Below are 14,711 nucleotides of genomic sequence, written 5' to 3'. Positions count from 1 at the left end.
TCTGTGTCTCTCTCTCTGTGTCTGTGATCTCTCTCTCTGTGTCTCTGTCTCTCTCTCTCTCTGTCTCTCTCTGTCGCTCTCTCTCTCTGTCTCTCTCTCTCTCTCTCTCTCTTCTCTCTCTGTCTCTCTCTCTCTCTCTCTCTCTCTCTCTCTGTCTCTCTCTCTCTCTCTCTCTCTCTCTCTCTGTCTCTCTCTCTCTCTCTCTCTCTCTCTCTCTCTCTCTCTCTCTCTCTGTCTCTCTCTCTCTCTCTCTCTCTCTCTCTCTCTCTCTCTCTCTCTCTCTCTCTGTCTCCTTCTCTTTTGCTTCTCTCTCTCTAGGACCTACAGCAGGTGATGGTATCGGGACCCAACCTGAATGAGACCAGTATCGTATCCGGTCCGGGGTTACGGGGGTACAGCGAGGGAATCATTGCTACCAGCTCCATTAAAGGTACAGTTCTCTCTCTCTCTGTCTCGCTCTCTCTCTCTCTGTCTCTCTCCTCTCTCTCTCTCTGTCTCTCTCTGTCTCTGTCTCTCTCTCTGTCTCTCTCTCTCTCTCTGTCTCTCTGTCTCTCTCTCTGTCTCTCTCTCTCTGTCTCTCTCTCTCTCTCTCTCTCCTCTCTGTCTCTGTCTCTCTCTCTCTCTCTATCCCACTCTTTCTCATTCTGCAGGTTTTCCTCTTCAATCTCTCTTCTCATGACAGGTTTTTTTTTTTATGTTTTAAATGTTTTAAATCTAAGGGGGTCTGTAGTTGTCAAAACATCTACATGGCAGCCATGTAAAGTGATATGTCTGGCTGGTTTTAGGCCGGTTCAGCTCTTCCTCTGGTACGCTCATTAAATAGTTGATAAATGCTCTCTTCAAGACAATTTCCTCTAGACCTCTCTCTTCTGGATGGGCAGGATCTAGTTTACTGTCTGTTCAGTAGTGATGTGTCTCTATTGGCTAGGATCTAGTTTACTGTCTGTTCAGTAGTGATGGTGTCTCTCTATTGGCTAGGATCTAGTTTACTGTCTTGTTCAGTAGTGATGGTGTCTCTATTGGCTAGGATCTAGTTTACTGTCTGTTCAGTAGTGATGGTGTCTCTCTATTGGCTAGGATCTAGTTTACTGTCTTGTTCAGTAGTGATGGTGTCTCTATTGGCCAGGATCTAGTTTACTGTCTTGTTCAGTAGTGATGGTGTCTCTCTATTGGCTAGGATCTAGTTTACTGTCTTGTTCAGTAGTGATGGTGTCTCTATTGGCTAGGATCTAGTTTACTGTCTTGTTCAGTAGTGATGGTGTCTCTCTATTGGCTAGGATCTAGTTTACTGTCTGTTCAGTAGTGATGGTGTCTCTATTGGCTAGGATCTAGTTTACTGTCTTGTTCAGTAGTGATGGTGTCTCTATTGGCTAGGATCTAGTTTACTGTCTGTTCAGTAGTGATGGTGTCCTCTCTATTGGCTAGGATCTAGTTTACTGTCTTGTTCAGTAGTGATGGTGTCTCTCTATTGGCTAGGATATAGTTTACTGTCTGTTTAGTAGTGATGGTGTCTCTCTATTGGCTAGGATCTAGTTTATTGTCTGTTCAGTAGTGATGGTGTCTATTGGCTAGGATCTAGTTTACTGTGTTCAGTAGTGATGGTGTCTCTCTATTGGCTAGGATCTAGTTTACTGTGTTCAGTAGTGATGGTGTCTCTCTATTGGCTAGGATCTAGTTTACTGTCTTGTTCAGTAGTGATGGTGTCTCTCTATTGGCTAGGATCTAGTTTACTGTCTTGTTCAGTAGTGATGGTGTCTCTATTGGCTAGGATCTAGTTTACTGTCTTGTTCAGTAGTGATGGTGTCTCTATTGGCTAGGATCTAGTTTACTGTCTTGTTCAGTAGTGATGGTGTCTCTCTATTGGCTAGGATCTAGTTTACTGTCTTGTTCAGTAGTGATGGGGTCTCTCTATGGCTAGGAGAATCCCAGTCCCAGATTAGCATAATCTTCCAGTTTAGTGGATGAACTACTGTTGTTCCCATGGTTACATGTGAGACAATACAAGGGAGGGGCTAGGGACTGAACAGAGACTAGAACAGTAAGGAACTGAACTGCTTTATTGATTCAAACTCCTCCCGCTTCACTAATATGGTGCACTCATCTTTTAAGAATCAACATCTCTCTCTCTCTCTCCCTCTCTATCTTTCTTTCTCTCTCTCTCTCTCGCTCTGTCACTCTCTCTCAGGCCCTGCTGTGCGCTACAACGCTCAGTTTTAACAGACGCATCCCAGTCACAGGACAAGGTGGCTCATCCATCACTCTCATTCCTCATTTGGTTTCCTCTTTCCTCTCCTCCTCTCCTCCTCTCTCTGCTCCCTTGTTCTTCTTCTGCTGTGGAGATGGGGATCACTGTCTGGAATACTGCCTCTCTTCCCGGCATCCCGTTAAACACTCTCTCTCTCTCTCTCTCTTTCAGGGGACAGTACATTTCTCTTGTTGTAATGTTTATCCTCTCTGGTCGCTCTGTCAGGTGATTCTGTTTGTCTGGTGCATCAGGAGCTGCTGTTTCACATCTCTCCTCTTTTCTTAGTTTTCACACTAAATAACGTATCTCTGTGTCACATTTACACTCTCTTGTGTTTTCCTGAGAATCTTTCCGGGTGTCTTTCGGTCAGACTCTTCACTGTGGGCTGGCATTAGTCTGTCTCATTTCTGTCCTCTGTTGAATGAGACACTTAAGAGATGTAGCATTCTTTCAGATGGAAACATCAAAATAAACTTGACCTGTTTTTCATGTTTGTCATTTGCCTCACAGTAAGTAGACACACAACTAGGGATACATACTGGGCTAGTCCCAAATGGCACCCTGTTCCCTACATGAAGCCCTAGGGGCCCTGGGTTAAAGTAGTGCACTATATAGGGAATAGGGTGCCATTTGGACTCAAGCTCTGACTCATGAGATCAGGTGACTACATGCCATCACTACTACTGTCACTGTGTATCTGTCGCCGTGGTTTCCAACTTGTTTCCATTCTGTCTGTATTGTTCGCTAATCACCATGCACTAACCATTCTGTCTTCATCTGTTCACATCCCTCTCTCTGTCTTACTCGCCTCCCGTCTCCTCATCTCTTCCTCCTCTCATCTCGTCTTGTCTTCCTATCTTCCTCTCCTCTCCTCCTCCCCTCTCCTCTCCTCTTCCTCCCCTCTTCCTCTCCTCTCCTCCTCCTCCCCTCTCTCCTCTCCTCTCCTCCTCCCCTCTCCTCTCCTCCTCCCCTCTTCCTCTCTCTCCTCCTCCTCCCCTCTTTCCTCTCCTCTCCTCTCTAACCCATCCTTGGTTCTGTCTTCATTTATTCATTCCATCCATCTGTCCTAAACACTCATCCCTCCAGATCTTCACCTTTACTGATCATTTCAACCCTGGGTGAAACTCTTCTCCAACCCTACCAACCTTACCCCAGCCCGCAAAAAAAATCATACCCCTAAACGGACACTTCCCGTGCCCCGTGACAAAATCGGACACATACCCGGACCCCAATGCCTCTTACTTTACGTACCCCACTCTTACCCCTCTGCCCTACACCCCCAACCTAACCCTACCCACCTAACCCTACCTACCTACCCGATCCCCCAACCTAACCCTACCCACCTAACCCCCAACCTAACCCTGACCCCCAAACTAACCCTACCCACCTAACCCTGACCCCCAAACTAACCCTACCCATAACCCTAATCCTACATCCAGCCAGTCATATACAGCCATACACAGGTATAACTTACCCCTTCATTAACTACTGTTTCTAGGTGAGTCAGCCAGTCAGCCCTTTCCCTAATCACTGGTCCACGGTCAGTTCTTATTCCCATCCCACTATGGTTAAAGTGGGGACTCTGGGTAAGGGCTGATCCTAGATATGTGGTTAGTAGTGAACCTCTACCTTGAGTATCCAGGTATTCTCCAGGGCCCCAGTCACCTCCTACTTCCTGCCACTCTGCCACTCTCTCTCTGTCTCTCTCTCTCTGTCTCGCTCTCTCTGTCTCGCTCTCTCTGTCTCTCTCTCTCTCTCTCTCTCTCTCTCTCTCTCTCTCTCTCTCTCTCTCTCTCTCTCTCTCTCTCTCTCTCTCTCTCTCTCTCTCTCTCTCTCTCTCTGTCTCTCTCTCTGTCTCTCTCTCTCTCTCTCTCTCTCTCTCTCTCTCACTCTGTCTCACTCTGTCTCTCTCTGTCTCTCTCTCTCTCTCTGTCTCTCTCTCTGTCTCTCGCTCTCGCTCTCGCTCTCTCTCTCTCTCTCTCTCATTCACTGTCTGTGTCGGTTGATCACCGACTCGCACTGCTTTTCATGCTGTTATGGTGACGGGGGAAGTTGTTGTTAGGATATTGTTCTGAGAGTGTTGTGAGATGGTGTTTACTGTAGAGTACGCTGCTACATACAATAAAATACTACCACATTTAATCCAACAAAGCACAAATGATGGATATGTTCTGTGAGTATTTATTTGTCTGAATTTGTCACTTTACCATGGTGTTGGATGTACTGTCTACTCACTCCCCCTCCTCCTCCCCTCATCCTCTCCTCTTCCTCCTCCTCCCCATCCCTCCCTGTCCTCCTCCTCCCCATCCCTCCCTGTCCCCCTCCCCCTCCTCCTCCCCATCCCTCCCTGTCCTCCTCCCCCTCCCCCTCATCCTCCTCCCCATCCCTCCCTTCCTCCTCCTCCTCCTCCTCCCCATCCCTCCCTTCCTCCTCCTCCTCCCCATCCCTCCCTGTCCTCCTCCCCATCCCTCCCCCCTCCTCCTCCTCCTCCTCATCCCTCCCTGTCCTCCTCCCCATCCCTCCCTTCCTCCTCCTCCTCCTCATCCCTCCCTGTCCTCCTCCCCATCCCTCCCCCCTCCTCCTCCTCCCAGGTTCCAGTATGCAGGATAGTAGCAGCAGCAGTTCCATGACTGCAGAGGAGGCCTCTAGAGGAGTGGCTGTAGAGAAACTGGACTTTATGAAGAAATGGGGCCTCAACACCTACAAGGTACTGTAATCTACCTTACCACCTCAACACCTACAAGGTACTGTAATCTACCTTACCACCTCAACACCTACAAGGTACTGTAATCTACCTTACCACCTCAACACCTACAAGGTACTGTAATCTACCTTACCACCTCAACACCTACAAGGTACTGTAATCTACCTTACCACCTCAACACCTACAAGGTACTGTAATCTACCTTACCACCTCAACCCCTACAAGGTACTGTAATCTACTTTACCACCTCAACACCTACAAGGTACTGTAATCTACTTTACCACCTCAACACCTACAAGGTACTGTAATCTACCTTACCTTACCACCTCAACACCTACAAAGTACTGTAATCTACCTTACCACCTCAACACCTACAAGGTACTGTAATCTACCTTACCACCTCAACACCTACAAGGTACTGTAATCTACCTTACCACCTCAACACCTACCAGGTACTGTAATCTACCTTACCTTACCACCTCAACACCTACAAAGTACTGTAATCTACCTTACCTTACCACCTCAACACCTACAAGGTACTGTATTCTACCTTACCTTACCACCTCAACACCTACAATGTACTGTAATCTACCTTACCTTACCACCTCAACACCTACAAGGTACTGTAATCTACCTTACCTTACCACCTCAACACCTACAAGGTACTGTAATCTACCTTACCACCTCAACACCTACAAGGTACTGTAATCTACCTTACCTTACCACCTCAACACCTACAAGGTACTGTAATCTACCTTACCTTACCACCTCAACACCTACAAGGTACTGTAATCTACCTTACCACCTCAACACCTACAAGGTACTGTAATCTACCTTACCACCTCAACACCTACAAGGTACTGTAATCTACCTTACCACCTCAACACCTACCAGGTACTGTAATCTACCTTACCTTACCACCTCAACACCTACAAAGTACTGTAATCTACCTTACCTTACCACCTCAACACCTACAAGGTACTGTATTCTACCTTACCTTACCACCTCAACACCTACAAGGTACTGTATTCTACCTTACCTTACCACCTCAACACCTACAAGGTACTGTATTCTACCTTACCTTACCACCTCAACACCTAAAAGGTACTGTATTCTACCTTACCTTACCACCTCAACTCCTACAAGGTCCTCTGTAGCTCAGCTGGTAGAGCACGGCGCTTGTAACGCCAAGGTAGTGGGTTCAATCCCCGGGACCACCCATACACAAAAAAAAAAAAAATGTATGCACGCATGACTGTAAGTCGCTTTGGATAAAAGCGTCTGCTAAATGGCATATTATTATTATTATTATTATTATTATTATTATTACTCTAATCTACCTTACCTTACCACCTCAACACCTAAAAGGTACTGTAATCTACCTTACCTTACCACCTCAACTCCTACAAGGTACTGTAATCTACCTTACCTTACCACCTCAACACCTAAAAGGTACTGTAATCTACTTTACCACCTCAACACCTACAAGGTACTGTAATCTACCTTACCACCTCAACACCTACAAGGTCATGTAATAAACCTTACCACCTCAACTCCTACAATGTACTCTAATCTACCTTACCTTACCACCTCAACACCTACAAGGTACTGTAATCTACCTTACCACCTCAACACCTACAAGGTACTGTATTCTACCTTACCTTACCACCTCAACACCTACAATGTACTGTAATCTACCTTACCTTACCACCTCAACACCTACAAGGTACTGTAATCTACCTTACCACCTCAACACCTAAAAGGTACTGTAATCTACTTTACCACCTCAACACCTAAAAGGTACTGTAATCTACCTTACCACCTCAACACCTACAAGGTACTGTAATCTACCTTACCACCTCAACACCTACAAGGTACTGTAATCTACCTTACCACCTCAACACCTACAAGGTACTGTAATCTACCTTACCTTACCACCTCAACACCTAAAAGGTACTGTAATCTACCTTACCTTACCACCTCAACACCTACAAGGTACTGTAATCTACCTTACCACCTCAACACCTAAAAGGTACTGTAATCTACCTTACCTTACCACCTCAACACCTACAAGGTACTGTAATCTACCTTACCTTACCACCTGAACACCTACAAGGTACTGTAATCTACCTTACCTTACCACCTCAACCCCTACAAGGTACTGTAATCTACCTTACCTTACCACCTGAACACCTACAATGTACTGTAATCTACCTTACCTTACCACCTCAACCCCTACAAGGTACTGTAATCTACCTTACCTTACCACCTCAACACCTACAAGGTACTGTATTCTACCTTACCACCTCAACACCTACAAGGTACTGTATTCTACCTTACCTTACCACCTCAACCCCTACAAGGTACTGTAATCTACCTTACCTTACCACCTCAACACCTACAAGGTACTGTAATCTACCTTACCTTACCACCTCAACACCTACAAGGTACTGCAGTTTGCCTGTGTGTCAGAATACCTGGGTCTACCTGGAACAGAACACTTATACACCTTAAAGACCCATACACAGGGGACTCAACACCTACAATATACCTGAATGAATATGTTTGGCTACCTGTGTTCACTTACCTGTGTCAGAATACCTGGGTCTATATCTGGAATTCCTAGTGCCACACCTCAATGGACCTCAATACCTCTAGAGCACTACACTGTCTGTGTTAACTTACCTGTGAACCACTTAACTAGTCTGTGTTAACTTACCTGTGAACCACTTAACTAGTCTGTGTTAACTTACCTGTGAACCACTTAACTAGTCTGTGTTAACTTACCTGTGAACCACTTAACTAGTCTGTGTTAACTTACCTGTGAACCACTTAACTAGTCTTTGTTAACTTAACTAGTCCGTGTTAACTAGTCCGTGTTAACTAGTCTGTGTTAACTAGTCCGTGTTAACTTACCTGTGTTTTTAATGATTTCCATCTAACTCCTTCTCATCTCAAACACACCTCCCTCCCTCTCTCTCCTCCCTCCCTCCCTCCCTCTCCTCCCTCCCTCCCTCCCTCCCTCCCTCCCTCCCTCCCTCCCTCTCCTCCCTCCCTCCCTCCCTCCCTCCCTCCCTCCCTCCCTCCCTCCCTCTCCTCCCTCCCTCCCTCTCTCTCCTCCCTCTCTCTCTCTCTTCCCTCCCTCCTTCTCTCCCTCTCTCTCTCCAGTGCACTAAGCAGATGATCTCAGAGCGGTTTGGTCGTGGTTCTAGGACTGTGGACCTAGAACTGGAGGCTCAGATAGAAGTTCTCCGGGACACCAAGAGGAAGTATGAGAATGTGCTGCGATTGGCTAGAGCCCTGACCAATCATTTGTACAGCATGGTGCAGACGCAACACGCCCTCGGGGACACCTTCACCGACCTCAGCCTGAAATCACCTGAACTACGGGTGAGAACCTGACCTATAACCCCTAGCCCTTGACCCCTAACCTCTAGCCTAGACCCCAGCCTGAAACCACCTAAACTACGGGTGAAAACCAGACCTATGACCCCTAACCTCTAACCTAGACCCCAGCCTGAAATCACCTAAACTACGGGTGAAAACCAGACCTATGACCCCTAACCTCTAACCTAGACCCCAGCCTGAAATCACCTAAACTACGGGTGAAAACCAGACCTATGACCCCTAACCTCTAACCTAGACCCCAGCCTGAAATCACCTAAACTACGGGTGAAAACCAGACCTATGACCCCTAACCTCTAACCTAGACCCCAGCCTGAAATCACCTGAACTACGGGTGAAAACCAGACCTATGACCCCTAACCTCTAACCTAGACCCCAGCCTGAAATCACCTGAACTACGGGTGAAAACCAGACCTATGACCCCTAACCTCTAACCTAGACCCCAGCCTGAAATCACCTGAACTACGGGTGAAAACCAGACCTATGACCCCTAACCTCTAACCTAGACCCCAGCCTGAAATCACCTGAACTACGGGTGAAAACCAGACCTATGACCCCTAACCTCTAACCTAGACCCCAGCCTGAAATCACCTGAACTACGGGTGAAAACCAGACCTATGACCCCTAACCTCTAACCTAGACCCCAGCCTGAAATCACCTGAACTACGGGTGAAAACCAGACCTATGACCCCTAACCTCTAACCTAGACCCCAGCCTGAAATCACCTGAACTACGGGTGAAAACCAGACCTATGACCCCTAACCTCTAACCTAGACCCCAGCCTGAAATCACCTGAACTACGGCTGAGAACCTGACCTCTAACCTCGAGGCTGACCCCTGACCCCTCAGCCAGAAATCACCTGAACTACGAGTGAGAACCTGACCTCTAACCTCTAGGCTAACCCCTGACCTATAACCTCTAACCCAGACCCCTCAGCCAGAAATCACCTGTAACCCCTGACCTTTAATCCTGACACTAAATCAAGAGGTGGGGCTGCCACTTAACACTGTTTGGTCTTTGGGGGCTTTAGGTCAAGTTATTATTTTTTTTAAAGCACTTTGTGACGAATCTGAAAAGTGTCATGAATACATTGGTTGATTTGATTTATTGGTTGATTGATTGATATATTGGTTGATTGATTCAATAGATCAGATTGATCAGTAACACCCTCAACCAGAGTTGTGTGTGTGTTTGTGTTTGTGTGTGTGTAATGGCCTGATGTTTCCTCCAGGATGAGTTTGGGTACAACGCAGAGACCCAGAAGTTGTTGTGTAAGAACGGAGAGACGCTGCTAGGAGCCATCAACTTCTTTGTGTCCAGCATCAATACACTGATTAACAAAACCATGGAGGACACACTGATGACCATCAAGATGTACGAGGCTGCTAGGTAACACACCATCATCTCCATGGCAACTATAAAGGGAGACAGTGCCCAGACAGTCTGTTCCAGGCAGGAAGTATTAGGTTACTCTGCACGCACCCTGATCTACTCCAGACACACTGACCGATATTCATGTCTATAATAATGGATCTGTCCTTAGTCAGAGTTGTTAGGAGTTGTCTCGTCTCCTCCTCTCTCTCTCTCTCTGTCAGGTTGGAGTTGTCTCTCGTCTCCTCCTCCTCCTCTCTCTCTGTCAGGTTGGAGTTGTCTCTCGTCTCCTCCTCTCTCTCTCTCTCTGTCAGGTTGGAGTTGTCTCTCGTCTCCTCCTCCTCCTCTCTCTCTGTCAGGTTGGAGTTGTGTCTCGTCTCCTCCTCTCTCTCTCTCTGTCAGGTTGGAGTTGTCTCTCGTCTCCTCCTCTCTCTCTCTCTCTGTCAGGTTGGAGTTGTCTCTCGTCTCCTCCTCTCTCTCTCTCTCGCTGTCAGGTTGGAGTTGTCTCTCGTCTCCTCCTCTCTCTCTCTCTCTGTCAGGTTGGAGTTGTGTCTCGTCTCCTCCTGTCTCTCTTTCTCTCTCTTTCAGGTTGGAGTTGTGTCTCGTCTCCTCCTCTCTCTCTCTCTCTCTCTGTCAGGTTGGAGTTGTCACTCGTCTCCTCTCAATTTAATTCAATTCAATTCAAAGGGTTTTATTGGCATGGGAAACATATGTTTACATTGCCAAAGCAAGTGAAATAGATAATGAACAAAAGTGAATTATCAATAAAAAATGAACATTACACTCACAAAATTTCCAACAGAATAAAGACATTTCAAATGTCATTATGTGCAAATAGTTAAAGTACAAAAGGGAAAATAAATAAACATAAATATGGGTTATATTTACAATGGTGTTTGTTCTTCACTGGTTGCCCTTTTATTGTGGCAACAGGTCACAAATCTTGCAGCTGTGATGGCACACTGTGGTATTTCACCCAATAAATATGGGGGTTTATCAAAATTGGGTTTGTTTTCGAATTCTTTGTGGGTCTGTGTAATCTGAGGGAGATATGTGTCTCTAATATGGTCATACATTTGGCAGGAGGTTAGGAAGTGCAGCTCAGTTTCCACCTCATTTTGTGGGCAGTGTGCACATAGCCTGTATTCTCTTGAGAGCCAGGTCTGCCTACGGCGGCCTTTCTCAATAGCAAGGCTATGCTCATGGAGTCTGTACATAGTGAAATGTCTCCTTAATTTAGGGTCAGTCACAGTGGTCAGGTATTCTGCCGCTGTGTACTCTCTGTTTAGGGCCAAATAGCATTCTAGTTTGCTCTGTTTTTTTGTTACTTCTTTCCAATGTGTCAAGTAATTATATTTTGTTTTCTCATGATTTGGTTGGGTCTAATTGTGTTGCTGTCCTGAGACTCTGTGGGGTCTGTTTGTGTTTGTGAACAGAGCCCCAGGACCAGCTTGCTTAGGAGACTCTTCTCCAGGTTCGTCTCTCTGTAGGTGATGGCTTTGTTATGGAAGGTTTGGGAATCGCTTCCTTTTAAGTGCTTTATGTTGTACACAGGGGAAATATTTGCAGAATTCTGCATGCAGTCTCAATTTGGTGTTTGTCCCATTTTGTGAATTCTTGGTTGGTGAGTGGACCCCAGACCTCACAACCATAAAGAGCAATGGGTTCTATAACTTATTCAAGTATTTTTAGCCAGATCCTAATTGGTATGTCAAATTGTATGTTCCTTTTGATGGCATAGAAGGCCCTTCTTGCCTTGTCTCTCAGATCGTTCACAGCTTTCTGGAAGTTACCTGTGGTGCTGATGTTTAGGCCGAGGTAGGTATAGTTTTTTGTGTGCTCTAGAGCAACAGTGTCTAGATGGAATTTGTCCTGGCAACTGGACCTTTTTTGGAACACCATAATTTTTTGTCTTACTGAGATTCACTGTCAGGGCCCAGGTCTGACAGAATCTGTGCAGAAGATCTAGGTGCTGCTGTAGGCCCTCCTTGGTTGGGGACAGAAGCACCAGATCATCAGCAAACAGTAGACATTTGACTTCAGATTCTAGTAGGGTGAGGCCGGGTGCTGCAGACTGTTCTAGTGCCCTCGCCAATTCATTGATATATATGTTGAAGAGTGTGGGGCTTAAACTGCATCCCTGACTCACCCCACGGCACTGTGGAAAGAAATGTGTGTGTTTTTTGCCAATTTTTACCGCACACTTGTTGTTTGTGTACATGGATTTTATAATGTTGTATGTTTTTCCCCCAACCCCACTTTCCATCAATTTGTATAGCAGACCCTCATGCCAAATTGAGTCAAAAGCTTTTATGAAATCAACAAAGCACGAGAAGACTTTGCCTTTGTTTTGTTTTGTTTGTTTGTTATTAGGGTGTGTAGGGTGAATACGTGGTCTGTCGTACGGTAATTTGGTAAAAAGCCAATTTGACATTTGCTCAGTACATTGTTTTCACTGAGGAAATGAACTAGTCTGCTGTTAATGATAATGCAGAGGATTTTCCCGAAGTTGCTGTTGACGCATATCCCACGGTAGTTATTGGGGTCAAATTTGTCTCCACTTTTGTGGATTGGGGTGATCAGTCCTTGGTTCCAAATATTGGGGAAGATGCCAGAGCTAAGGATGATGTTAAAGAGTTTAAGTATAGCCAATTGGAATTTGTGGTCTGTATATTTTATCATTTCATTGAGGATACCATCAACACCACAGGCCTTTTTGGGTTGCAGGGTTTGTATTTTGTCCTGTAGTTCATTCTATGTAATTGGAGGATCCAGTGGGTTCTGGTAGTCTTTAATAGTTGATTTTAAGATTTGCATTTGATCATGTATATTTTTTTGCTGTTTGTTCTTTGTTATAGGGCCAAAAAGATTGGAGAAGTGGTTTACCCATACATCTCCATTTTGGATAGATAACTCTTTGTGTTGTTGTTGGTTTAGTGTTTTCCAATTTTCCCAGAAGTGGTTAGATTCTATGGATTCTTCAATTACATTGAGATGATTTCTGACATGCAGTTCCTTCTTTTTCCGTAGTGTATTTCTGTATTGTTTTAGTGATTCACCATAGTGAAGGCGTAGGCTCAGGTTTTCTGGGTCTTTATGTTTTTGGTTGGATACGTTTCTCAATTTCTTTCTTAGGTTTTTGCATTCTTCATCAAGCCATTTGTCACTGTTGTTACTTTTCTTCGGTTTTCTGTTAGAGATTTTTAGATTTGATAGGGAAGCTGAGAGGTCAAATATACTGTTTAGGTTTTCTACTGCCAAGTTTACACCTTCACTATTACAGTGGAACGTTTTGTCCAGGAAGTTGTCTAGAATGGATTGAATTTGTTGTTTCCTAATTGTTTTTTGGTAGGTTTCAACACTACTTTCCTTCCATCTATAGCATTTCTTAATATTATTCAGTTCTTTTGGCTTTGATGCCTCATGATTGAGTATTGCTCTGTTCAAGTAGACTGTGATTTTGCTGTGATCTGATAGGGGTGTCAGTGGGCTGACTGTGAACGCTCTGAGAGACTCTGGGTTGAGGTCAGTGATAAAGTAGTCTACAGTACTACTGCCAAGAGATGAGCTATAGGTGTACCTACCATAGGAGTCCCCTCGAAGCCTACCATTGACTATGTACATACCCAGTGTGCGACAGAGCTGCAGTAGTCGTGACCCGTTTTTGTTGGTTATGTTGTCGTAGTTGTGCCTAGGGGGGCATATGGGGGAGGGAATGCTGTCACCTCCAGGTAGGTGTTTGTCCCCCTCTGTGCTGAGGGTGTCAGGTTCTTGTCCAGTTCTGGCATTTAGGTCGCCACAGACTAGTACATGTCCCTGGGTCTGGAAATGATTGATTTCCCCCTCCAGGATGGAGAAACTGTCTTCATTAAAGTATGGGGATTCTAGTGGGGGGATATAGGTAGCACACAGGAGGACATTTTTCTCGGTTGAGATCATTTCCTTTTGAATTTCTAACCAAATGTATGTCTCTCTCTCTTTCTGTCTCTCTGTCTCTCTCTCTCTCTCTGTCTCTCTGTCTCTGTCTCTGTCAGGTTGGAGTTTGATGCGTACAGGGCAGATCTAGAGGAGTTAAGTGTTGGTCCCAGGGATGCGGTGACCATGGCCCGTATAGACACAGCCCAGGAGCAGTACGAGATCCACAAGGACAAATATGAACGCCTTCGCTCTGACGTCACTATCAAACTCAAGTTCCTGGATGAAAACAAGGTAGGAAACCTTGTAACCTTGGTAACCTCCTTGTTCCTTTCTTTTTGTTGTTCTCCACTTATTCCTTCCCTCCATCACCCCCTACACAAGTACACACTCAGACACAAACACAATGACACAAGCACTCAGACACTCATACACAGATGTCTGTCTGTATCTCTTTTTGTATCAGTGTATTAATTTATCTCTCTCTCTCCCCCCCCTCCCTCTCCCTCTCTCCCCCTCCCTCTCTCCCCCCTCCCTCCTCCCTCTCTCTCTCTCTCCCCCCTCCCTCTCCCCTCTCTCCCTCTCCCCCCTCCCTCTCCCCCCTCCCTCTCCCCTCCCTCTCCCCTCTCTCACCCCCTCTCTCCCCAACCTCCCCCTCCCCCCTCCCTCTCCCCCCTCCCTCTCCCTCTCCCCCCTCCCTCTCCCCTCTCACTCTCCCTCTCTCTCTCTCCAGGTAAAGGTGATGCATAAACAGCTGCTCCTCTTCCATAATGCCATCTCAGCCTACTTTGCTGGGAACCAGCAGCAGTTGGAGCAGACCCTGAGGCAGTTTAACATCAAGCTGAGGCCCCCAGGGGCCGACAAACCCTCTTGGCTTGAGGAACCATGAGGGAGGGGGCCACATGAAACAGGGCAGCCCAGGAGAGGCCCTCCTAACCTGGGAGCAAGAGGATACACAAACCCCTACTATCCACTACAGTGGACCACGGACGGACAGGAATACGTAAAGATGGATGAATGGGCATTGAATCTATAGAGGACAGTGTCATGAACAGTGATCAGGGACTTTT

General features: G+C 46.1%; 1 protein-coding gene across 2 annotated transcripts; it reads left to right on the top strand.

The window, feature by feature from the left end:
* The first annotated feature begins 394 nt into the window (after positions 1-394).
* Positions 395-14,704, top strand: LOC311115757 (arfaptin-2-like). 2 transcript variants are annotated; one of them, XM_084190902.1, is made up of 6 exons: positions 395-430; positions 4,837-4,952; positions 8,118-8,339; positions 9,587-9,744; positions 13,761-13,935; positions 14,375-14,704. In XM_084190902.1, exons 2-6 carry the CDS (start codon positions 4,845-4,847, stop codon positions 14,528-14,530), a joined length of 819 nt encoding a protein of 272 aa, XP_084047028.1. In that variant the 5' UTR covers positions 395-430; positions 4,837-4,844; the 3' UTR covers positions 14,531-14,704. The 2 variants fall into 2 exon arrangements, with proteins under 2 accessions (XP_084047028.1, XP_084047029.1); XM_084190903.1 differs by lacking the exons at positions 395-430; positions 4,837-4,952 and adding an exon at positions 7,387-7,396.
* The last annotated feature ends 7 nt before the right edge of the window (positions 14,705-14,711 follow it).

This window comes from Coregonus lavaretus (assembly GCF_964263955.1).
Source record: "Coregonus lavaretus genome assembly, contig: HAP1_SCAFFOLD_9508, whole genome shotgun sequence".
Lineage (NCBI taxonomy): Eukaryota > Metazoa > Chordata > Actinopteri > Salmoniformes > Salmonidae > Coregonus > Coregonus lavaretus.
This window is presented reverse-complemented; position numbering and strand designations above follow the sequence as displayed.

Excerpts from the sequence above, each read along its gene's own strand:
- LOC311115757 (XM_084190902.1), top strand. The coding sequence starts at position 4,845 with ATGCAGGATAGTAGCAGCAGCAGTTCCATGACTGCAGAGGAGGCCTCT. Across the intron at positions 4,953-8,117 it reads GGGGCCTCAACACCTACAAG|TGCACTAAGCAGATGATCTC; the intron begins GTACTGTAATCT and ends CTCTCTCTCCAG. Across the intron at positions 9,745-13,760 it reads AAGATGTACGAGGCTGCTAG|GTTGGAGTTTGATGCGTACA; the intron begins GTAACACACCAT and ends TGTCTCTGTCAG.